Source organism: Oratosquilla oratoria, unplaced genomic scaffold (assembly GCF_046742065.1).
Source record: "Oratosquilla oratoria isolate Oo_2021 unplaced genomic scaffold, ASM4674206v1 SCAFFOLD295, whole genome shotgun sequence".
Lineage (NCBI taxonomy): Eukaryota > Metazoa > Arthropoda > Malacostraca > Stomatopoda > Squillidae > Oratosquilla > Oratosquilla oratoria.
In genome coordinates, this window is record NW_027467646.1 from 53963 (window position 1) to 81464 (window position 27502).

The following is a 27502-nucleotide window of genomic DNA, read 5'->3' on the forward strand; positions in this document are numbered from 1 at the left end:
AAGCAGTTAAGGGCAATGTCAAGAGTTTTTACGAGAGTAGTGGAGCCTGTGTTAGAATAGGGAATGGAGAGAGTGAGTGGTTTGAGGTAAAAGTGGGACTGCGTCAGAGATGTGTCATGTCGCCATGGGTGTTCAATGTGTACATGGATGAGGTGGTGCGATAGGTAAAGGCGAGGGTAATGGGCAGGGGACTGAATATGGTTAAAGAAAATGGAGAAAAGTGGGAGGTGAGTCAGTTGTTGTTTGCTGACGACACTGCGTTTGTGGCAGGGTCAGGGGGGAGATCAAGGGAGCCAGTGACGGAGTATAGGAAGGTATGTGATAGTAGAAAGTTGAAGGTAAATGTGGGTAAAAGTAAGGTGATGAGATGTACTAAGGTAGAGGGCAGCAGTGAGTTGAAGTAAATCTAAAAGGAAAGAGGTTGGAGGAAGTGAATAGCTTTAGGTGTTTAGAGTCGTATGTGGCAGGGGAGGGAGTGGAGGTAAATTGTAGATTGAGAGGGGCAAATAAATGCCTTGGGGGATTAAAAAGTGTTATGAGAATTAAGCACCTGTGAATTGATGCAAAAAGATTGTATGAATGTGTGGTTCTGACGGCACTGTATGGGAGGGAGTCTTGGAATTTAAGAGAAACAGAGAGGAAAAGTTGAATTATATTTGAGAAGTATGGTAGGGGTTACAAGGTTGGACAGAGAAACGAAGAAGGGGCGGGAGTGGAAAAGGAGAGGGCAGATAAGGCTGATGAAAGAGTATTGGGATGATTTAGACACATGGAAATAATGAATGAAGAAATATTGGTATAAGAGGTGTGGAAGGCAGAGTTGGAGGGAGTGAGCTTGAGGGGACGACTGAGGATAAGATGGATGGATGGAGTGAAGGGCAGTTGAGGAATAGGGGAATGTATGTTGAGCAAGGAAGACGATAGGATAGGGATAAATAGAGAGTGAGTGTAAAGATTATACTGTTATGCAAAGAAGTAAGGGGCGTGGGATTGGGGTAAGGATCCTTACGTGTGGATGATACATTTATGCGGCCCGAAGGGATTTCTCCCCGTCCTCTCTTTTTCTCCATGAGGGGACGGAGAGGGCCGGCGATTAAGTGAAGCGGACTTGCTGTGAATGTACTGTGTCTTGCTACATTGCTGCTGACCCAGGGTAGTTGGGGGGGGGGGGGGATACAGGGATGACCCGTCATCCATGAGGAGGTAAGATGAGGGGGGGAATGGTGGTGGATGGGAGTGGAATGGGTGTGAATAGAGTACATGCCTTTGACTGGGCTACCTCTCTTATAATTGGGAAAAAGCTATTGGTGTATAACTAGATTTAGATAGACGTATTGATATGGACAATACGCTTCTAGCTGCACTGTTTGACTACAGAGTGCGGTCCGGACGAAGGCAGAAGAGACAAGCAGACTAGCAGATGAACCAGAAACAAACAGAGAAGCTAACGCTCACTGTTTATCTGAAAATTACGTATAATAGAATTTCTCTACATTCTCGTTACGACAACTCTACTACACAAGTCCTTTGTATATCTTCGATTACACTCAGCAATCCTAGTTACCGAAACTCGTGTATGGCATCTCCAAGTTATTTCGGATATCCTCTCAACGACTACTAGAGAGGATGTGCACACATATCCTACATACGTATGCATATCTTGTGAGTGTATGAGTGTGTGTGGCCTAGACCATACACAATCCTACACTTATTCACCCTTGAAACGGTCTCACTCAAAAGCCCGAGGGAATTATATTCCCGAATTTCTAAAGCAAAAGCAACTACGAGATAGCAAAGTACCGGTACATCTCTCTGTTCCAGTTAACGTCTATAATCTAGTCCATATCTGAAGTGTTCCCCAACAACCAGAATTCCCTTCCAGAGGTTGTCGCGCATCTGTCTCACCCTAAAATACTTATTTGTTCTCGAGACATCAAGACCGTTCCAGACTCATCGTTGGCGCGTCTTCTACCCACCATCAAGGCTTCAGTCCGCCCACAAGTTTTTACGCGCTGAATACAAGTTCAAAGCTAGCTACACTGTCTGTCCGCATCTCCGGGTGCTGCGTACGATGCCTGCGTAAACTGAGATAACCTGGTACCTGATTAATACCTATGTTTAACTCATTTGAAATATGCAATAAATCTGTTGCTTTGATGCTGATTTTCATATACATATGATTATTCTGTGCATTATGCCATTTTACTTTTGTATATCTATGTTTCTGTGTCTCATGTATTATGTATTTTTTATCAATGTAAATAATAATTTGATCGAAGTTTAATTAACCTACCTGGCAATTCTCTAAACCCTTCGTACGAACTGCTCTGTGCTACACCGTTTTTTTTTATGTTGCGATAAGCATAACACCTAGGCTGGTCATGAGAGTCAGTAACGTGCACATAAAATTCTGTCAACTTAATAAATTCTTACAGAATAATGGCTTTCCCTCAGATAAGAAAAAACTGCTTTGCTTTTGTAGCCAGCAAACACCGAAGGAAAATTATAGAGACATCTGGCAACGCGGAGTTGTACGCAGCATCTGGTTGTGAATGAACATCTGCCAGAAAAGAATACGAACGAATGGTAATATTACAACGGCAGTGACTGGCACACAGGATTCCACTTTCTGTTTTTTTTTTTTTTTTTTGTACAACCATGATGTAGTCGTGACTTTAAGGGCATCGCTCACTAGTGGAGAGGTAGTAACGGGGTTTTCCTCAGCTGAACCAAAGCGCTGGGTGGGTGGACAGATATGTCAAGACGATACCGCTGCTGAAAGAGAAGTGTATTTTTTTTGGTCATTGAGAGGGTTTCCCTCAGCAGTCTAATACCACTAATAAACAATGTAATCGATATAGGTTTTAATTGAGTAGTGAAGGAGCTACCCTTAACTGAATAAAATTCCCTGGTGGTAGCCAGAACGAAATAGACGAGACAACGAGGTCGAGACGAAACGAGAGAGAGAAAAAAAATAAATGACGTATATACTTACCCTGAAGGTCAGTGGCGATCTATTGTGGGCCATTCTAGTCCATACCAATCTACACATAATGCTCGGCTGAGATGCAAGTATGCAGCGCGGTGTACTGTGTACGCTAACTGAATAGTATTTCTTAAGTATAGGCCTACCCAGGTCTAATACAATACATAAGACAGACCCGAGGACATAAGTGGACACCAACACAGGTTGTGAAGCGTTCGAACCACGTAGGAAAAACCCTACCTCGGCCTCACCTTGAGAACCAGGAGGAAAAAAAAAAAAACATTCAATATCATCACATGAGGCTACACTTTCTTCCAATCCTGTAATACGTGATTTCGTTAACTCAAGTAAAATGCGACCAGGAAACTGTCACATGCAGCGTTTGATATTCAAGTCCTCCTGATAATAGCCATAACGATAACCGTCACTTGTATTCAAAGTCGCTGCCGCTGTTTATGGCTTGCCACGTACGTATTCCCCGTAACCCAATTGTCTCAGAACTCAAACTACTAAAGATCCAAAATATGACGTAAATATATTCATCTTTGTGTATAAAATAATATCAGATTGTATGTCAAGTTTGGATAAGGTGCGTGATTCTGAAATAATTTAATATATTTTCTATTTTTAGAACAGAGCTCTACATTGTCAACACAACGTAAATACGTACTACATCTGCGCAAGGCTGCCTGACCTTGTGGGTGCGCAGTGCGTACGTGATTGCGCTCCTCCGCGCACAAGTGACGGGAGACGATAAAGGTCAGCTTGGAATGACCCAAGTCAAAATGGTCCACACAGCACCACATTTTTTTTTTTCAATTTACCTGTTTAAACAATGAAATGACATTTATTTGTCAGCTACACATAGTACAAAAATATACTAACGAGATTAAGAACCTCTCTATCAAGATAATGACAATAATAATAATAATAATAATAGTAATAATAATAATAATAATAATAATAATAATAATAATAATAATAATAATAATAATAGTAATAATAATGATAATCCATGTGACAACGTAAATGAAAAAGCAACAAATACAACATTTGACAATAATAATTTGAAACCTGGAAGTATAAATATGGTATTAGAACAAGTAATGTTATATTATACCAAGACTGGAGGGATACTAGCTATCCAAAGTGATAAGCCTTTTTCACTGTGGAAATTAATCTTCCCAATATATATATATATATATATATTATATATATATATATATATATATATATTATATATATATATACAGTATAGTGCATGACTCTGGTCCGTAGGGATGTGATTGGTGCCCGTTAAATATTGCCTGCATGAAATATGTGCAGTCGATAACCCTCGCTGAATCCGTGAGAACAGCTCATGACTAAGTTCACACGATATATATATATATATATATATATATATATATATATATATATATATATATATATATATATATATACATGTATTGAGCACACAAATATACGCGCAACAAAAACGCTTTACCTGTCATTTTTGTGAGGATTTATTAATACTTCGCCATATATTTAAAGGATCTAATCCTACATTTAATCCCAGTATTATGAAAACCCTACCCCGGCGTCACAATATAAAAGCGAAGCACAAGCAGGACAGAAAGAACGGCGGTTGGCGACCCGTGTGGTGCTTTTGGGTCCGGACCGTGATTTTTGATATTTTTATTATGTCGGTTTGCCATTTACTTGCCTTTTGTTTTTCTTGTGGACACTTTGTAATCAAATTTCTTTGTGTCTTTTAGTCTTGGTTTTTGTTTTTGTTTTATTTTATGGTTTGATTTGGACCGATAAGTACATACAGGACAGTTAGAGCGGTGACAGATGACTCGTGTAGTGCTTTTGTGTCTGGTCTGTGCCATTTGATATTTTATTTCTTATTTTCGGTTGAGCCATTTGGTGACACTCTGTACTTACTCTGTTATCAATTTCTGGGTGTCGTTTAGAATTGGTTTTGTTCCATTTATTATGACATGTGTTATGAGGTTTTTTGTCAATTCTTTTCATTTGGGGGACGCTTTACACAAATTTGTAATTACCTTTTGTCATTCGGAATGGGTTTTGATTTTGTTCAACTTTGTACACTCCGGTGGGACCTGTCCCAGAGAACATCGGTACACTATTTAAATGAATCCTTTTGCTTACTATGTATAACCCTGAGGACGAACCCCGGACAGGGTTCGAAACGTCGGTAATAAATTCTGTTACTCTGAGTCCAGTGTTTCGAAAAAATTTCCGATATCATGGCTCCTGGACTCCAGCTCTTTACGAACATATATATATATTATATATATATACATATATATATATATATATATATATACAGTATATATGTTAGGTTGGTATATCATTGAATTCAATCGTGTTAAATACAATTCAACATTAATCTAAGATTGAGTATAGGTTTATGTGTTTTACAATTTCATAAAATATTGCCATTATATCATATGATATGTCTAATGTGTATTTTATATATATATATATATATATATATATATATATATATATATATATATATAATCACAGCACCAGAGACGGACGAAAGAGTAAGGGAACTATATATTTCAATTGCTAACTGCATATATATATATATATATATATATATATATATATATATGTGTATATATATATATATATATATATATATATATATGTATATCTATATATATGACGTGAGCGGAGTAGGAAACCCAGGAGTCTTAGTCTTCAGTTTATTCCTGACTAGTTTCGCGGGTATGCTTTTTCAATGGAAAAAAGCATACATGCGAAACTAGTCAGGAATAAACTCAAGACTAAGACTCCTGTGTTTCCTACTCCGCTTACGTCAACCTGTCAGAAGCTCTCAATATATTATATATATATATATATATATATATATATATATGTTGAGACATTCTGACAGGTTGATGTAAGCGGAATAGGAAACACAGGAGTCTTAGTCTTGAGTTTATTCCTGACTAGTTTCGCAGGTATGCTTTTTCAAAGGAATATTCCTTTGAAAAAGCATACCTGCGAAACTAGTCAGGAATAAACTCAAGACTAAGACTCCTGTGTTTCCTATTCCGCTTACATATATATATATATATATATATATATATATATATGTGTGTGTGTGCGTGTGTGTGTGTGTGTGTGTATGTGTGTGTTTGTGTGTAAAGAAAAAACGTAAATAAATTCTGTATATCATGAAAAAGGTGAAATTATATGTAGAGACACTTAGAAAACATATTTAAGATGTGTGTAATGTAATTTTCGTGAAATATGAGTATTCACTCTGTGATTTTTTTTTTTTTTTTGGTATGCGCGAGATATATCGCAGCTCATCTGTCATGTTGAGCTTACATCAGCGGGTCAGCTCCCGGAAATGCCACAAGAGGTTTGAAATTGAAAATTCGGTTAACGGTACTCAACCAGGGCCCTGGCCTAAAGGCGAACAGCACGTAGACCAGGGCGGGAATGTGCCCTTCTTGGAGGGAACGCAGACTGTGTACTCTGGAAACAAACACTACATTTCATTCTTATCATTTCATTGTTATTATTATATACTACATATATTACATTTATTTAAGATATGTGTTAACTAAAAACTTTACTTTTATAACTCTATTGGTAATATTATGGACTACATAGTATAATGTACTTTATTTCTTAAACCTCGTTGAGATGGGTTTAGATTGGCGAATTAAAGTCCAATGCCCATTATTTAATATTGCCAGAATTATCTTTGGGGAACCAAGGAATTGTAATAGATTTAAAAAATCCACGTTTTCGCTTTCCTATTTTTCAATTTAATTTCAACTTCACAATAAACAATAACCATCCCGGGCACATTCCACTTCTAAAATCTATACATACACATTCACCTCCTGAGTGATTTAAAAGTATATTCACCAGTCTCATAAATAAACCTATGAACAGAATAACAAAATCACAAGATACTTTTGAAACTAAGTTAAAATGTAAATTAGTTTCAAAAGTATATTAGATGAAAAGTGGGTTTCTTTACAAATATCTTGTAGACGATTCTGCATTTTGTCACCCATATATTATCAACACTCTGTCCATGCCATCTTTATTAATGGTAGGAAATCGTAAGTTGCAATTGTATCATATTTTTAATTTTTGTTGCAATAGCTTATAAAAGAATTAGGCAAATTATAAAGAGTACAACGTAGAATCACTACAATGATCTTTTGTTTGCATGATAAACCCTACGATGATTGTCTAAGTGAACTTAATTCATTTATAGCTTATCCAAAAAGTAGAATGCGGAGTGATTAAATAGAAGTCTTTAAAATGTTCAATGGCTTAGTTAATAAGAATACAAGATGATATTTCATCGTGCACCGCAGTAATGTCACAAGAAATAATGGTTACAGAATAGAAGAAAAAACTTTAACATGGTAAATGTAATTTCATAAACAATTAATACTTAAAATGCCTAGACAAGGATATAGAGGCCAATCCCAATCTAACTTATTTCTCAACATTGTAAGAAATAGTAGAGATGGAACTGGCCAGTGTAAGCCTTATGGTCTCTTGCAATCTCCTTCATTCTCGTGGTCTTATGTACACAGTTTTGGTTCCACTGTTTATATCCCCTTTCAGTTCGCAAGCAGCCCCGTAATGACCAATAATTAAGTATGTTTCTGTTTGCATCTCCTTTGTATAATAACCTAACCTAAACTAACATAACGCCTGACACCTAATATTGTAGATTAATCATATGATACTGAGGTATTGTCCACTTTGGGGATAAGAGGCTGATGTTTTGTCCACTGGCGTTCTGTCCGGTGTATAAATTCCATTACAAAACGCCAGTGGACAAAACCCCAGTAGACAAAACACCAATGGACATTATAATAGTCAGGTCTTTCTTGCCCCCGCCTTGGGTCAAGTCAAGTCAACTATGAGTCACGGCAGGTCTCCCGTGGGGCGTAGGAATGACAACGAGCCATACCTGACCACAAATTTACTTCCGCATTTTCCTATTATTATATTTATATTTAAATCCATGTACGCAAGGATTTTTTTTTTCAAAATGGGTGCAAAATCAACTTCAACTATTTAATCAAGTGTGGCATCCTCCTCAAGGTTTCCATTCAGGTAAAGTATGTGTTATAAGGATTTGAAAATATTTTTTATTTTGTATGGGTTTGGTGCAACATGCACTATTTAATTGACATCTCATATTGCATCTGAAATACAATTTCATTGAACTGAACAACGGTTATTTCAAGTAAAATAAACAATTGTAAACGTTCATATCAACTGGCATTGCTTGAAAATGTACAAAAACATGGTAAACATGCGACAAAATGACACCTGGGTAAAAAAATAATTGATTTCTCAGGCACTATTTTCCATGTGATATATAATTTTATAATTATCTCAACAAATAAAACCTTTCTAAGTGTGTTATTGCTTATTTTGGAAACAATAGCACATCCAAAATTTGCCTGTTCGGGTCGCCCTCGTACACTGGCCCCCAACAATAACACAAATATTGCTAACACCTCAAGGAATAATTTTCGTTTATTGGCCACTGTTCTCACTCAGAACTACGTTAATATTGCTATTCTCACGACCTAAATGAATAACAAATAAATTATGACTTATTCATAATCATGAATATTAACTATATTAGTAATCCGGACCCTCGAAAAATTCTTATCTGGCAATCACAACGAAAATGCAGGCGCAAATTAAAATGGCGGTGTTGTGGTTTCTCTTGATCTGCCTCAAGGGTGCGTGATGTCATACGGGCAATATATTTTACTCAGCAGCGACTGTACGCGTAGTCCCCATGTACGACTTGTATGTATGTATGTAGGCCTGTGTGTGTATGTATGTATGTATGAATTATTTTACATTATGACCGAATATCGTATACTATTCAAAGGAAAAGAGGAAAAGCAAGTTTAAAAACAATCAACATAAACATAAACACTATTTTTTAAGACTACATATTCGTTCCCTCACTAGTGGAGCTCAGTGTTTCTAGACAGCGGTTAATAAATACACTATTACATCATTTGAAGGAGACTAGTTAGTAAGGAGGAGCATGCCGGCAGCAGACGTTTTGGTCCTACTAGGCCAGAATCCAGATGCGAACAAATTATGATAATGACAAATAAATTAACCTGTAACATCACAGGGAAATTATATTTTTTAAATGTAAGACAAATTCCCTCTCGCCCGTCTATGTACAGTATAGCATGAATCCTCCTTTTCCACTCGTAAACTTTGAAAAAAAAAATCAAGATAAAACCACTCAACTGTTACTGTTCTTACACTTTATTACTCTAGATAAGATATGGCCAGAACTGAATATCAGCCACACAGAAACTAGAAGGACAAAGACAAAGGAGGAAAATATATATCCAAAATATGTACACTGAGTTTCTCCATTGTACAGGTGGTGATATCCTACTTTACTTCACGCAATTCCTTCTGCCTCGCTTCCCTGATGATTACTTCTTTTTTGAGTTATGTCATTGTCAGTGTAGCAGTTCTAACTAAGGTTGTGGTTTATATTTCCACATGTAAAAATAAAATAACCTTATTCTTGTAAAGCTTATTTTAACTCATATTTTCTATGTACCCAGATGAATGCCTTCAAAAAGAAAAAGAAAAAGTATATATATATATATATATATATATATATATATATATATATATATATATATATATATATATTTCGATTGCAAACAGCAATACATACATATATTTATGAATACAGTAAGGGAATAAATGAAATGAAATATGAAATAACAACAAAACAAAAATTGAGATATGAAAAAATGTGCATGGAAACTCACCAGGAAGGCAAAAATTAGGAAACTGAGTAAGAAAGGAGAAAGTTAGTGAAAAAAAGAAATAACATTATTTTCTCAGCTGCCAAAAACGTATATTCTGGATTAACACATATTTTGTTGCAATAATTCGTATGCATCCATGATATATGGTAAGTATAGGGAAATAGTTGTTTACATTGTACTGCGGTATTTGTGTGTAGGCTTTTTTAATTTTTTATCTATATCTTCCTACTATATTATTATTATTATTATTATTATGAACATTATTATTATCATGAATATTATTATTATTATGAATATTATTATTATTATCAATATTATTATTATTATTATCAATATTATTTTTGGGGTGGGAAAAGGAGTGGAAGAGAAGTCTGTAGGAAAATAAGGGATATTTATTAGAGTTATGTGTCGTGGCTCAGGAGGCATGTGCACGTAAGTACATATGGCCATGATTATGAAAAAAAATGGAGGGGGCGTTTTGGACTAATTTGGAGGAGTGTGTATATTTTTGGAACAATTGTAAATGTAGCCGAGTGTTGTTGGTGAATATTTTTCAGCGGATACACAAATTCCTTTTTATCTTCATATATATTTATCACAGAAATCATGTATTACAATTATTTATTTATCAGTGAAATCGCATAATTATAATACAATGTTTTATTTGTTACCGATATCACATATTAGTGATTTATTCACTGAAGTTATATGCATCACATTATATTCATCACAAAATTCATTACATAATAAAGGTGACATTTGACAAGTCACAGAAGTGGGACACAAAATACATAAAATCTGTAAGAAAGAAAGAAATAATAAATAAATAAATAAATAAATAAAACAAGAAGAAATAGCAGCTGCAGTGGACTACCACCAAAAAAACAAGCGGCAGAAGCAGAACAGGAAAATAAAACGTAAGGAAATTTTGTTGCGGGAAGATGTCAATAGACTATAACAGTTGACATTTTACTGGAAGAGGCCTTCTTTGGCCTATGACTCCAGTGTAGAAATCAGGCTGCTACACTGGAGTCATAGGCCAAAGAAGGCCTCTTCCAGTAAAATGTCAACTGTAATAGTCTATTGACATCTTCCCGCAACAAAATTTCCTTACGTTTTATTTTCCTGTTCTGCTTCTGCCGCTTGTTTTTCTAGGTGGTAGTCCACTGCAGCTGCTATTTCTTCTTGTTTTATTTATTTATTTATTATTTCTTTCTTTCTTTATTTATTTATATTCATTTATCTATCTATTTATCTATTCATTTATCTATTTATTTATTCATTTATTAATTTTAGACGAAATAGGAATTTTGCTCTAGGCGACATAGGAATAGATGAAATGTTACTAAACATAGCTTATGCATGAAATAGGCTTACATGTTTTTTTTGTGTTATCCTTGGCAATTGTAATTGTTATTTCGAACTATGGGTTCTTTTCATTATCTGCACTTCATGTAAATTGATCCAATGCCAAATAAACTTACTTTTCAAAGTAATATTTCCTGGTTCGATTGTCTTTTTTCTCCGTAGGCATGGCTTAGAGTTAGAATAATATCTGCAACGATTGTGCATTTCTTGATTTATCATTTTTTTTATTATTATTATTTTTTTTTATGTTTGCATGCTTCAATGCGCGATTATATGCCAGAAATTAATTATTGTATTGGTAGCCTTCGTCTATTTTTCATAAAGCTTTGATCTAAGATTTGCGTGGTGGGAATAGACATTAGTCTGGCTAATGCAAAACAATCTTATTCAGTTGTGAAATACCCAAAGCCCGTTATGTGAAGTTATTGTGATAGTCATATTACCATACAGTGAGGTGCACTATTGACTTTTGTCACGTTGTTTACTTTGGAAGTAGAGGATCCTCTGCCCGTTGTGTTTACATATTGTATCTTTTTTCTAAATATGGCGTTTTATTTTACGTGTAATAACATGAATTGATACATCAGTTCCACTAATTGTGATAACCACTTCAAACACTGTACTTGTGAATGTGTGTATAACATATTGTGAACTGCAGACTGAATTATGATATTTTGTTGAAAACAATTTGATTGAAGTTAACTAGAAAATTTGAAGACATTATTGTGGTTTTCGGCCTGTTTTAGGTAAGTGGCGTGCATATTGCAAGTCGAAACTCCCTCTTGTTGACGTAAGCAGGACTACCAACTTTTTCATTCATTTTACTTTCTCGGAATTGCTCGACTTTTCAGTATAGTTGCCATCGATTGAAAGAGAATAAATGCATTTTGTAATTATGTCATTTGAACTTATTTCAATGAGTCTGTCTTTCGGTTGTTGAAGCTTTATGTATTTCTTTATCGTGTCATATTGGTATGCGGGAAGACAAGTTTCGCAAAAATATCGCCAGGTAGTGAGAGCAAAACAAGACAAGGGTGAACAAGTAAAGCTCCAAATTTTTGCTTTTCTCAACAAAATGGAAGTCATTTACAAAAATATAACCAGAAATTAATTACTGTAAGTGTGTAACATAATCAGTTTAACGGCAAGTTTTCATTATTTTTATCTGAATTCATCGTATTGTGATAATAAGTACAAGGTGCTGAACTGTTGACTTCTTATATATGTCAGATACACCTGTAGTGATGCACGGATTTACGCTTTAGATTACCTGTGAGATTTTTTTTTAGAAAAAGCCTTATATTTTATCCAAAGGCGATCCCAGAAGGCTGAATAACAAATAGACCATTGAGTAGGTTGACGTGACTGTCGTAGTGACCACAGAAGCTGACATGATTGACCTAGAGGGGGCTGAAGAGTTCATATCACCAGCAAACGTTTGTCAAACTCATTATAATCAGGTCATTTGCAATTATATTATGAAATTCCGATCATTATTATGATTATATAAAAATTAAGATTACACCAGTGTAGATAAGGTTACAAGGTATGGTGCAATATTGGGATTTGATTTGTGTAGTTGCAGAATGTATTTTCTAAATTTTAGTGTTTGTATATATATTATATATATTTACTTTTAAGAAGGAAACTGTTTTTCTATGGGGTTTTAGCTCTACATAAAAACAATCCACTTGTTTATGTTGTTAATATGATAGTGATTTAGGGAACAAATATCCATATATTTTAGGCCATGTTTATGCTTCCTCTTATTTAGGCTGGGAATATGAATTCATTTATTATGATTGATAGAATCTTAATTATAAATTTATGCATCATATGTATGATTTTCTTAATATTTTACAAGAGATTTGCACAAATGTAAATAATAGTAGTGAGAAAGAGAATGATAGTGAAGAGAAAATGGAGGTGCAATGTTTGTTTTCAAATATTTTAAGATAATACAGTTAAGTGGATTCTATTTTTTGTGAATATAATGGCTAATAAAATGGAAAAGAGATTATAGATTGCAATAATATGAATTTATGCTCATGAGTTTGTTTGTGTATAGAATAGAATGGCTAATCTTTCCTTCCACTTCTTGGTAACAGTTTTCATATATTACATTACTTGGCTTTACTGCATAACATGGTGTAGCATATATATTTAGAGGGGTTTATGAATAGATTGTGCTTTACTTTTAGATTTTTCTTTTAGACAATATATTATTGCAAGAGACTTGATTTGTGAAATGGTCAAATAGTTTATTTCTGATGTGTGCGTGAAACAACTAGTATATGTTTCAAGAGATGGCCTTGGAATAGACCATGCATGAATTCATATTCATAAAGGCATAGGTAAAAATGGTACAGATGGGTAAATAGGGAAAATTGTGGAACTGTGGCAACATTTACTCCACTCTATCAGTGCTAAAGATGGCTTAAAACTATTTTAGTTAATTACCTCAGTTTGATCATATAAAGGATTATTGGCAATTACTTTAGTTTGAATATACTAGTAATTGTTGGTAATTTATTTTGTTGTGTTTAACACGGGAAGGGTAGGGAGCAAATTGTGTTGTTGGGCAGGTCCACTGCTCGAGCAGTGCTGTAAGTGGCACAACTAATATTGTTGACTGGAAAGAAATGTAATTTGAAAATCATCAGATGAGTCAGTTCAGATACAATTTAAATGTATGAAGTTCATTACAATTATGGCAAAATTAAAATAGTTTAATAACTACAATGAAACACCGTCAAATCAAATCAAACAATCAAATGCTGCTACTAAGTTTAAGATAATTCACATATTGATGTAGTTTCAAATAACACTTGGAAGCTTTAGGCTTTATTTAACCAAAAGCTTCACCATAGTCAGAAAACAAAACAGAAAATAGTGTAAGAAAACATACCCATTTTTAATTGGGTTAAGAAGTACTATTAGTTATATAAAGCTCAGATTGGCACAGTTGTTCAGGGCCAGTATGTTTAGGAGTGGAGGGTTCATCCCTACATTTGAGAGTAGCTGGAGTACCAGATACCCAGGCCGGAAGAGAATCAACCTTCATATCTCCTTCCTTGATGAGTATACTCTGATCACCTACAGCATCTTAAGAATTCAACCCAGATGTATCAGTAGTAGGTACTGGAAGAATCTTTGCTGAACCTGTGTCTATAGAAGGATCAATGTTGAGATAATTTTATCTCATATTGATATTGTTGATTCGTGTCCATCAGCAAATCTTACATGAGCATATTGTGGATTTGCTTTGAACAACTGAACCTCATCGAGGGCTTCGTATTTACTTGTGCAAATGTGATATAGTAAGACAAGTCCAGGAACAGATAACCAAGTTGGCAATGAATGGCCACTGGGAGATCGACACTGGTATGAGAAGAGCCTCTCATGTGGCGTAGCATTAGTGGCTGTGTAGAGCAGAGATCTAATTGAATGAAGAGCGTCAGACAGCACTGTTTCCCATTGACATTCTCAAAGGTTTGTGGATGCCAGAGCAAGGATTATGTGCTTCCAGATTATAGCAATATACTTCTCACATTGCCCATTTCCATGAGGATTATAAGGTGTCGTTTTACTAGTGGTTATACCTAGATTGTGCAAGAATTCACATAGATCCTTGGCCATAGATGATGACCCATGATCAGAATGTAGGTAGGAAGGCACATCAAATATTGCAAAAAATTGATTTAGACAATATATTATAGTACCAGTAGTCATGTTCTGACAGACAAATGCAAATGGAAAACGAGAATACTCATCCACCACTGTGAGCATATAGTGGTTTCTGGAGTTTGAGGGTAGAGGTCCCTTGGAGTTCAAACCAAGAAATTCAAAGGGCTGCATAGCCTTGATAAGGGGAGTTTGGTGTGGTTCGTAGAACCAAGGCTTCAGTCGGGCACACTGAGGGCATTTAGAACACACCCTCCTCACATCCACAGAATAAGGAAGATTTTTTACTGACAAAATGAGTAAGTCTTGTTGCACCAGGATGGCAAAGGCGAACGTGGAGTTCAGATGGCTTCTCATTATTGACAGTAGCTCCACAGTGAGCATGTGAGAGAATGTCTGCAGGAATGTTGTATTTACCAGGACAGTACATGTCATAATTGTAGCATCCCAACTTGATCCTCCATTGTTGAATTTTATCATTCTTGATTTTTCCAAGTCAATTCGTAAAATGATAGCCTGTTGGTCTGTACATTCATACATACATATACCAAGGCTTTTCCCCCCTTACAAGGTAGGTAGCCAAAAAGGAAAATGCATAAATTCACTCCCACCCATTCCATCCCTGAATACACTCCAACCCCTCCACCCTCCCTCTCATCTTAGCACCTCCTGGATGACGGGTCATCCCTGCACATGGGTCAGAAGCAGTGTTGCAAGACAGAGCACATCCACAGCTAGGCCGCTTCATTTAATCGGCGACCCCCCCTCTCCATCCCCCCATGCATAAAAGGAGAAGACGGGGAGAAATCCCTTCAGGCTGCGTCAAATTTTGCTCACACATACTACCTCACCCCCCATCCCCCACCCATTCCACCTCATGCATCACAACATCATCCATATACAACCATTCTCCATTCACCCCTGTCTTCTGTCCTCTCCCGTCCTTCCTCAACAGACATTCCCCTCTTCCCCAAAGCCCCCTTCACCCCATCCATCCACCTCATCCTAGGACGTTCCCTCATGTTCACTCCCTCCACATCTGCCTTCCATACCTCTTTTACCTGTACTAGTCTTTCTTCACTCATTCTTTCCATGTGTCCAAACCATCCTAATACTCTTTCATCAACCCTATCTCCCAACTCCCTTTCCACCCCTGTTCTCCTCCTCACCTCCTCCTTTCTCACTCTATCTAGCCTAGTAACCCCCATCATACTTCTCAGACACCTCATCTCAAACATATTCAAACTCCTTCTCTCTTCCTCTCTTATGTTCCATGTTTCTGTCCCATACAGTGCTGTTGGCACAATCACTCCTTCATACAGTCTCCTCTTAGCATCCATTCCCAAATGTCTATTCCTCATTACACTCTTTAATCCACCAAGGCATTTACTCGCTTCTCTCAATCTACATTCTACCTCCACCTTCACTCCACCTTTTCTTGCAACATTTGCACCCAAGTATCTAAAACTATCCACTTCCTCCAGTTGCTCTCCCGTAATGCTCACTTCCAGTCTACTGCCACTTTCACCCCTTGTACATCTCATCACCTTACTTTTACCCACATTTATCTTTAGCTTTCTTCTATCACATACTCTCCCAAACTCTGTCACCAACTTCCTCAATCCCTCCTCCGATCCTGCCACAAGTGCAGTGTCATCTGCAAACAACAGGTGGCTCACCTCCCACTTTTGTTCATTTTCTTTAACCATCTCCAATCCCTGACCCACTACCCTTGCATTTACCTCTCGCACTACCCCATCCATGTATAAGTTGAACAGCCAGGGCGACATAACGCATCCTTGACGAAGTCCCACCTTTACCTCGAACCACTCACTCTCTCCATTTCTAATCCTGACACAAGCTCTACTACTCTCATAAAAACTCTTGACAGCTCCTATCCCGTATATCTGCATAACCTCCTGCAGTGCCTTTCTGTCTACCCTATCTTAAGCCTTTTCCAAATCCATAAAAGCCCAAAAAACCACCACCTCCTTTCCTATAGCTTTCTCACATATCTGTCTTACCACAAAGATGTGATCTACACAACCTCTACCCATCCTAAATCCACACTGTTCCTCATCAATTACTCCCTCTGTTCCTCTCCTAATCCTCTCAATCAAGATCCTCCCATAAGCCTTCCCAACTACACTTAACAAGCTAATCCCTCTGAAACTACTACATTCACACTTGTCCCCTTTTCCCTTGTAAAGTGGAACTATACAGGCACTCCTCCAGTCCTCCGGCACTCTACCCTCTCACCAGCAAACATTAAATAACCTCACCAACCAGTCCACCATCACTGTACCTCCTTTTTTTAGACATTCTGCATGGCATCCATCCAGACCAGGTGCCTTACCTGCTTTCATCATCTTAACAACTGCCTTCACTTCATCCTTCCTAATTTCTCCTCCATTTGTCTCACTCATCACGGTCATTTTCTTAGCATTTCCCACTGCAACTATCTTTCCCTCCCTTCACATTTAGCAACTCCCTAAAATACTCTGCCCATCTTCCCCTTACTGCCTTCTCTTCCATTATCATCTCTCCATCTGCACCTTTTACCTTTTCTTCTCTACTTGATTCGCCTCCTCTTCGTCTCTTATTTTCTTTCCAAAACATCTTTTTATTACTTTCAAAATTTTCTGTCATACTCCTACCCCATTTCACATCTGCTCTCCTCTTTGCCTCCTTTACCTTTTGCTTTACTTCTCTTTTCTTTTCTTTGTACCTCTCATATGACTCCCTCGTCCTATTTTATAACCAATCTGTGAAAGCTCGCTTCTTCTCTTCTACAACCTTCTTTGTTTCCTCATCCCACCATTCACTACCCTTCCTTCTATTTTCTCCTGTCCTTCTTGTTCCACACACCATCCTTGCACACTTTGTGACTCCCTCCTTGAACCATCCCCATTCCTCCTCCACACCTAGCTCTACTCTATCCTTCACTCCCTCCCACTCCTCCTTCAGCTTCTTCTTGTACTCCTTCTCCTTTTCCTTTTCATTTAAAGAGTTCACTCTAAGCACCTCCCTACCTTTTGTCCCTTTCCTCTTTCTCCATCTATCCTCCACTCTCAACTTACCTTCCACCAAAAAATGATCTGATATTCCCCCACCCTCTCCCTTTAGCACATGTATATCCTTAACTCCTCCTATCATAATCCTTTTTACCATTACATAATCCATTAACGCTCTATCTTCCACCCTTCCATCCACCACCCTTTCCCATGTGTACTTATGCTTGACTTTCTTCCGAAACACTGTATTTGCTATCATCAACTCTCTTTCTAGACACATTTCCACCATCAACTCTCCACTACGATTCTATCTTGGAACTCCACATTTCCCAACCACTCCATCAATTGGACCATTTCCTACCGTAGCATTAAGGTCTCCCAATACTATTACATTGACATTTCTCCCTAAATCCTCTATGCACTCATTTAAATCTATCCAAAAGGCCTCCCTTTCTTCTACACTCTTCTGTAACTATGGTAAAACATTGCCTTGTCAAGTAGTGAGACCACCTCTACTGTATACACGTTCCACAATTACACATGCCACCTTTTCTACAGGAGAGTGTTCGCATTCAGTAGGTGTGAGAGTGTGAGAGAAAAAGGCAAATGGACGACCTACCTAATTCAGAGTAGCAGCAATGGCTGTATTGCATGCATCAGACTCAAATACCAAAGGAATAGTTTCATCAGTTGAATGCACAACAGCCTTCCCAATCTCTTCTTTGAGGTCATTGATGGCTTTCAGGGCGTCTGGACTTGGAGGAAAAGTGTCAGTAATAACAAGAGGTCTGATCTGGTCAGAGAATTGGGAAACCCACTGTGAAAAATAGGAAAACATACCAATAACACAGGACAAGGAAGTATGATCTTTAGGGATAGGTAATTCCTTTAATGGACGTAAATGTTCAGGATCTGGTTTGAGAGAACTATGGGTTATTGTGTGACCAAGAAAATCCATAGATTTTGTGGAAATGATAGATTTAGTCTTGTTGAAGGTAAGGTTATGGAACCGGGCAGCTTCTTGAAACTTTGTCAAGTTCTTATTGTGCTCTAGCTGGGTCTTCCCTGCTATGACAATATTGTCTACATAAGCATAAGTTCCATGCAGATCATGTTATTTGATGTCAGTAGTCCTTTGGAAGCAAGCAATGCCGTTTGTAACTCCAAATGGTACTCTGCGGAACTGATATAGTTCACCATTCACTTCAAAGGCAGGATGGCTTGTCCTCTTTCTGTATAGGTACCTTGTGATAAGCACTTTTAGGTCCAGTGAACTATAGTACTTGTAATGAGACAGTTCTGTGACAAGGTCGTCTATTCTTGGAAGAAGGTACGTATCCAGATAGTGAATTTGGTAATGGTTTGTCCATAGTCAACAACTAATCTCTTTCGGTGGTGCTCATGTGACACAACAAGGACTTGCGCCCTCCATAGAGATGTGCTTTCCTCAATAACACCATCATGTAGCATCTTGTTAATTTCAGACCTTATGAACTTATCATCATCCCCAAATCTCTAAGGCTTAGTTACAATGGGTTTGCAATGAGGAGCAAGACTTGAAAAGAGATGAGGTGTATCTACCAAAGCAGACAGTGCACTGCAAGTGGCAGGGTTGGAGATATTTAGATTTTTCTTGGATCTGCCAAAGTCTACAGTAACACTAGAGTGCTGACTCATGAAGTCTTGACCAAGAATGATGTCACAACACAAGTCTGGCAGTACAGAAAGCCTTGGATTGTAGTAGCATTCACCCTTCAAATTGATGTCAACCATGCAGCGTCCCTTCACAGGAGATGTGAGTGATGAAGAGGCCATAGATGCGCTTTCAGTTGCTAGGACAACCTTCAACTTGTGCTATGTGAGATGAAAGATTCAGAGCTCCCTGTGTCGATAAAAGTGGTTGCTTCATTATTACCAATCAAAACATACGCAGTAACTCGCCGTAGTAGTCCCGGGAAGAAGCAGAGATGACTGCCAGTGTAGAAGACTGAGTGGATGCAGAAGTAGAAATTGTAGTGAACTGGCACACTTTAGCAAAGTGTCCCCACTTATTGTACTTATGGCAAGTGACATTTCTTGCAGGGCTCTGTCTGTGATTGTGACGGGGACCACCGTAGAAATAAATGGGACTTCGAATTGGCAGTAGCATAGGTCCTTTCAGCAGAATAAACAGTGTCAGATGTTACAGTAGCATAGGTCCCATCATTGGTGTGAACAGGCTCGGGTGTTGTAGCAGCACTTACACCAAAGACGAGAATAAGACTCTGAAGTCTTTTGAGCAATATCAAGTGCCCTGGCTTGATCAAGAGCTGTACTTAGGTCCAAAGTTATGTTTTCACGCAGTCATTGCCTGATTGTGTGAGAGAGCAAATCATTGATGAAAGAATCCCATATGTAGGCATCCTGATTGTGTGCGAGTAATGGATGACCATAGTTTGGTAGTGTAGTGCATAACAGTGGTGCATTATGTACATCCTTTGAAGTACTGGAATAGTCCAAGGTGGTAGGGACTCACTCAATGATAGTACATGTCATTGTTGATACTGTATTTATGCAGGATCAAGATCCTAATCTTCAAGTCACCTGTGCTCCTTGTCTTGCTGTATAGCTATAAGAAATGAACATTGAATGTGGATTTGAAGAGATGTTTTGATGTCTTTGGCACCACATGCTTTTGGTAAATCATGGGGTATAGCTGACATGACTTTGTATCAAGCCAGAGACCATTCTATGGGAATCATTTTAGGTCTGTTACCAGCATAATTCATGAATGTCAACTTGAGCTTTATGGGCTTGTCATGTTTCCTCCAATGTTGATCCCACTCACAAGATTGTTTCCACAAGATACAACCCTCAATGGAAGAGATGAAGGGGACTCCCACAAAACTTGTGGCTAAGGCAAGTTGATTGAATCTGTGTGGGAGCTTGTGTGGAGATAGCGTGGGGGGACTGGTGACTGTATTTACCTAATTGTAGTTAACAAGAAAAGAGCAGTATTTGTTGGGTCCTGTCTCTTGCTCTCCAATTTGTTGTACTTAACCCCAAATTCACTCTGAGTTAAGCAACACACTCTGGTGTATGCTCCCAGTTGGTAAAATTAATAATAGCTACTGCATAATAACAGCTAAGGACATCCAAACTTGCTTAGGCAAACTAGAACCATTGATTAGAAATAATAGGATGTAAACTTCACCCCAGAATTCATCAGTAATCTTAGTTCAGACAAGCATAAAAAAAAAAATAATAGCAAAATTAAATGGCCTAACCCTTCAATTAGAAGTGAGCCCCAAAATTTTAAGTCTCCCTTTGATACTTACATGGCCTTCAGCCCTCATATCAAAGACCTGACAGTGAAAATTAATGAGAAAATAAACTTACTAAAATAAATTGCAAGCACAGTGTTTTGGCAACAGAAGAAAATTAATCATGGTCTACAAACATTTCATAAAAACTACACTTGACCATGTTTCTACAGAACTGTTCCCAGGAAAACAGACAGCTTACAACAAATACTGAATAGAGCATTGAGAATAATAACAAGTGGCAATTGTTGGAGAAGCTGAGAAAGGGAAAGGTTCAAGAAACTTCAGGAAGTGTCTAGAGCAGGGATCTCCAATCTTTTTGTTCCTCTGTACCCCTTGATAATTTTTATAGATTCCCGTGTGCCCCAAGAAATAAAGGAAAAAATTGATGATATTTATATTCGGATACTATTTTATTATGAAAACTAGATGTGTAGGCTGCATAAGAATCTTAATAGTGGTAACATCAGTAAACTAAACTCGGGTAATTTATAGAATATTTTGATCCATCACATACCTATCTTTTTAGATACATATACCAAGGGAGGTAGCCAAAAAGAAATAGGCATAAAATCATTCCCACCCATCATTAAAAAGATAGGTCAGACACTGCCTCTGACCTATCTTTTTGATAATTATTATACAGTAGTGGTTATTTTCTCAGGCCTAATTACCCCCTGAAAAGTGCAAGTGCAGGGGTTACATGTACCCCAGGTTGGGAAGCCCTGGTCAAGAATTATCTCCATCTCTTTGGCATTAGCACAGTCTTTGGTTTTACATAGATGATGCTGTAGGGACTGTAGTCATTCCATTTCATTGAATACATGAATAGGGGATTGACCCAAAATACTCTGTTGCTGTGCTGTAATTTATGGGAATAAAAGTGTGGCCGTAGGGAGATAAATGTATTGTTGGTGCAGCCACCTGTTCTGATTCTATGTATGGTATTTTTCAGTTAGATGGTAGATTCAGTGTTAGAAGTTATGGTATTGGTTTTGATAATTAGCTAAATTGAGAAAGCCTGGAGCCACTGATGGATACCAGCCAAGTACATGATATATATAATAAAAGATAATTTCCACAGCCCATCTTCAAAACCCATTGACAGCTTCTGTTCTATCTAAGGGGCAGGCACTTAGTTTTTGAACTGGCCTTAGGATCTTCATCATTATAGACTGTTTTCCCATTTTTCACTTGAGGAGAATTGACAACTAGTTACTGGTCTCCTTGTCATTTTCATCCTTGTTCCCTCTCCTCATCCTCCCCATTGTCAAAGGATGCTAATTACTTTTAGTTAGTAATGTATCGCATTTGTACTACCCTTCCTTTAACACCTCTATGACTCCCCTTCTCCCTTCCCCCTGGGATTTGGGTGTTGATAGGAAGTGATTAACTGGAGAATACAATTACCAAGATGCGCTGAATGGCCTACCAGCTCTGGCGCTTGGCCTTTGAGCCAAAAAATTTCATAAATCAATTACCAAGATTCCAATGCATATTTTTTCAAAAACATATTTCACTGTTTGTAGCCACCTTTTCAAAACTGAAGTTAAAACTTGTTGACGTGGTAATTATGATTTTTTTTTGTGTAGGTTAAATTTTTATTATTATTATTAATTATTATTATTATTATTTATTTATTTTTTATTTTTTGTGATATACAATTTTTTACAATGCAAACACTTATTCTTAAGTGACCAATCATTCTTATGGTTTGTTTCAGATTAGGTTGTACATAATGGTCACCATAGTTTGGTTTTGGCCAAGATAATGTTTAGCACTCGCATTGTCACAGTGGACCACTACTTGACATCACCCATCAATGGTTTTGATCCACAGTACTCCACCTTCCGAGGGGCTCCTGCCAAAAGGGTGCCAGTGCTCCGGGTGTTTGGGTCCACTCCTGCTGGTGGGTTCTATTGCAAATTTGACTTGGCCACTTCCCCTGGGATTGTGGCTTTTGTACATAGATATATGCATTTTAAACAACACAATATTTCTTCCCTGAGTGACTTAAGGGTCTGTCCAGTGGCTGTTGCCAGTTACCTGGGAGCTGTAGGTCTCCTGCAAGAGAGACCTGGGGCAGCAGATTGATTGGATGCATTTGTGTTCAGGCCAATTCTGTGTTGTTAATGCTGGATGGTGACCTGAATGTAGTCATGTTAATGTGTTTCTTGCTTCTCTTTGGATATTTCTGTGAGGTTAATCTGGAGGAACAAGTTTGGTGGCTGAGCTTGAAGTGATTGTTTTGTGATCTGAGTAGGAATGTTTTTTGTGTGGATGTGTTGTGTGGTGCAGGTGTTAGGTTGTTGTTCATGTTTGAATACATACATACATATACTAAGGCTTTTTCCCCCTTACAAGGTAGGTAGCCAAAAAAGAAAAGGCATAAAATCATTCCCACCCATTCCATCCCTGAATACACTCCACACCCCTCCACCCTCCCTCTTATCTTAGCACCTCCTGGATGATGTATCATCCCTGCACCTTGTCCATTGCCCTGGGTCAGAAGCAGTGTCGCAAGACACAGCACATCCACAGCAAGGCCGCTTCATTAAATTGGCAACCCCTCCTCTCCGTCTCCCCATGCATAAAAGGAGAAGACGGGGAGAAATCCCTTCGGGCTGCATCAAATTTTGCTCACACATACTACCTCACCCCCCATCCCCCCACCCATTCCACCTCATGCATCACAACATCATCCATATACAACCATTCTCCTTTCACCCCTGTCTTCTGTCCTCTCCCGTCCTTCCCAAAGCCCCCTTCACCCCATCCATCCACCTCATCCTAGGACGTTCCCTCATGTTTACTCCCTCCACATCTGCCTTCCATACCTCTTTTACTAGTCTTTCTTCACTCATTCTTTCCTTGTGTCCAAACCATCCTAATACTCTTTCATCAACCCTATCTCCCAACTCCCTTTCCACCCCTGTTCTCCTCCTCACCTCCTCATTTCTCACTCTGTCTGGCCTAGTAACCCCCATCATACTTCTCAGACACCTCATCTCAAACATATTCAAACTCCTTCTCTCTTCCTCTTATGTTCCATGTTTCTGCCCCATACAGTGCTGTTGGCACAATCACTCCTTCATACAGTCTCCTCTTAGCATCTATTCCCAAATGTCTATTCCTCATTACACTCTTTAATCCACCAAGGCATTTACTCGCTTCTCTCAATCTACATTCTACCTCCACCATCACTCCACCTTTTCCTGCCACATTTGCACCCAAGTATCTAAAACTATCCACTTCCTCCAGTCGCTCTCCCATAATGCTCATTTCCAGTCTACTGCCACTTTCATCCCTTGTACAACTCAAAACCTTACTTTTACCCACATTTATCTTTAGCTTTCTTCTATCACATACTCTCCCAAACTCTGTCACCAACTTCCTCAATCCCTCCTCTGATCCTGCCACAAGCGCAGTGTTGTCCGCAAACAACAGCTAGCTCACCTCCCACTTTTCTCCATTTTCTTTAACCATCTCCAATCCCTGACCCACTACCCTTGCATTTACCTCTCGCACTACCCCATCCATGTATAAGTTGAACAGCCAGAGCGACATAACGCATCCTTGACGAAGTCCCACCTTTACCTCGAACCACTCACTCTCTCCATTTCTAATCCTGACACAAGCTCTACTACTCTCATAAAAACTCTTGACAGCTCCTAGAAGCTTTCCTCCTATCCCGTATATCTGCATAACCTCCTGCAGTGCCTTTCTGTCTACCCTATCTTAAGCCTTTTCCAGATCCATAAAAGCCCAAAAAACATCCTTCCCCTTTCCTATAGCTTTCTCACATATCTGTCTTACCACAAAGATGTGATCTACACAACCTCTACCCATCCTAAATCCACACTGTTCCTCACCAATTACTCCCTCTGTTCCTCTCCTAATCCTGTGCTGAAATTTGTTTTGTGATTTGTTAAGTTTGACTACATTGTACTCTTTATTTACAGAAGTTTGGTTGTTTTGGGTTACTTTACACTGCCAGCTAAGAAGTTTTACTTATTTCCTGTGGTTGTCTGTCTAATATTTGATAATGTGTATTTGGGAACTTTATCATGTGCCTTGTTTATGTCTATTGTCATCATAACTTTCTGGTGGTGTTTTGTTCAGTTCTCTTCAGCACATGGGATGTTTTTGAGAAATGTAGAATGGCATTCCTGGAATCTTTGTTTGTTTGGAGAGTTGGGCAAACTTGTGATGTTTGTGTGATTAGCCTTTCCATCAGTGTGGGAATGGTGGATATTAATGAGATTGGTCAGTAGATGTTGGGTTTTCTGGTGATTTGTGTTTTAATGTGTGTACTATGTGTGCTCTTTTCCAGATTGCTGAATAACCAGGAGTAGTTGAAAGCATCAGTTAAGGCCCTCATTGCAATTGGGTCAAGGTGTGTTAGATGGATGTTTGTGATCTTATGTGGGCCTCAGGCATGGGATTTTTCCTCTTCTTTTATTGCATCTTTCTCATCTATGTTGAATGAGGTTGGGGCATCTATGTCTTGATTCAGTTTTTTGTATCTATAGTTATTTTCTTATTTTCTAGAATTGTGGGTTTGAAATTTGTTTTGGAGAAGTGATTGTTAATGATATTGCATTGCTGTTTTGGTGATTGTATTTTTCCTTCAGTTGCTTCATAGGTAGAAGATGGGTTTGTTTTTAAAGGATGTTGGTGTGCTTCAAGCACTTTTTTACTAATTGAGCTAGGAAGCTGATTTTCTTTATATTTTACTGAGAGTCATGATCATCATTGTAGTCATTCTGACCAAGTTTCATTGAGGTCTGTCTAGATACTGTACTTATAAAATAAAAACCTCATTTTCTAGGTACATACAAAGAGCTTTTTCCTCCCAGTATACGAGAGGTAGCCAAGTCAAAGGCACATATCTGCTCCCACCCTTTCCTCCTCTCAGCTCCTCATTTTATTGTGCAAAAATAATTAGTATTCAAACTGCTACTAGCCTTATGCTTTTATATTTATTTATTTTTTTAAGAAAGTATTGGGCATGGTTATAATTATCAACACAATAAACTTGTATGTTCAATGGTTATTATTGCTCTAGTGATATATTTACTCTCACAGAATTTTTCAACTGTTCATGATATAAATCCTCTCTGAAATTGAAGTATTCAACACATCATAATAAACCATGTTCAGAATGTAGAACAAAGTGTCAGCTTAAAAAAAAAGAATCATGCAAATAGATAAAAAAATTGTCAAAGTAGTTGTAATTTGAATGGCATCATTTTAGATGGAAAAGATCTAGAAAATGGGCTTCAAATTTTACCTTGAGGTTTTTACACTACAGGCATCGTTGTAATGGACATGATTGGTAAAATTTGCAGATAAATTATTCAATAATTTATTCAAGGTAATCAAGGGATTCATAGTGTTTCTAAAGGTACTCATGAAATAGAAACCTCAGTAAAGGGCTACCAATCTCTTTCCTCTTCATCCATCCTCTCTTACTTAGGCCTGATTTTCTTCCCTTGTAAGTGTTTGTAGGCTGTAGGAAAGAAAATGCAGTGCATGGTTATAATCACAGCTACATGGATTCTCTCTCTCTCTCTCTCTCTCTCTCTCTCTCTCTCTCTCTCTCTCTCTCTCTCTCTCTCTCTCTCTCTCTCTCTCTCTATCTCTCTCTATCTCTCTCTCTCTCTCTCTCTCTCTCTCTCTCTCTCTCTCTCTCTCTCTCTCTCTCTCTCTCTCTCTCTCTCTCACCCACACACAAACACACAGGGAAGAAAAAAGAAATTATGAAAAAGACACAATAGAATGGTAAAGTGAAAAACAAGCTAGAAATTGAGAAACTACATTAGGGGAACATGGAATACACAGAAGATATAGAAATGGCTGACATCATGAGTAAACATTTCAAATTGGTTGTAACCAAAGAAAAAGTATGGCGCTGGGATGAAAGACGAGAAGTGAGATCCTCCCATGTGGGGGAAATAATTGCAACAGGAGCTGAAATAATGGATCAAATAGCAAGCCTTAATGTTAGAAAATTGCACAGCCTGGATAGAATGGAAACTGGATACAAAAGAAGTGTAAAGAATAATTGGTAGGTAAAATATATAAGCTGTTTGCTAAAGAAAGGAAAAATACCAGAAGACTGGAAAAAGGCCAACATCATACCAGTATATAAAGGAAGAAACAAGGAAGACCCAACAAATTACAGACTAGTTTCCCTTACAAGTACCATAACCAAAATTTGTGAAAAAATAAGAAACATATGGACAAAACATCTGGAGGAGAACAACATGCTAAACCCGAGACAGTTTGGATTCAGACAAGGAAGATCATGTG

General features: G+C 37.8%; 1 protein-coding gene and 1 pseudogene across 1 annotated transcript in view; one reads left to right on the forward strand and one right to left on the reverse strand.

Annotated features, from left to right (window-relative positions):
* Window positions 1-12208: 12208 nt before the first annotated feature.
* LOC143023058 (uncharacterized) overlaps window positions 12209-27502 on the forward strand; it is a gene marked incomplete at its 3' end in the record, with an annotated part of 55822 nt that continues 40528 nt past the window's right edge. The window contains 2 exon segments of the mRNA XM_076181529.1: window positions 12209-12303; window positions 22916-23096. Coding sequence (XP_076037644.1) covers window positions 22958-23096 — 139 coding nt within the window.
* On the reverse strand, window positions 14389-15358 carry LOC143023057 (uncharacterized; annotated as a pseudogene).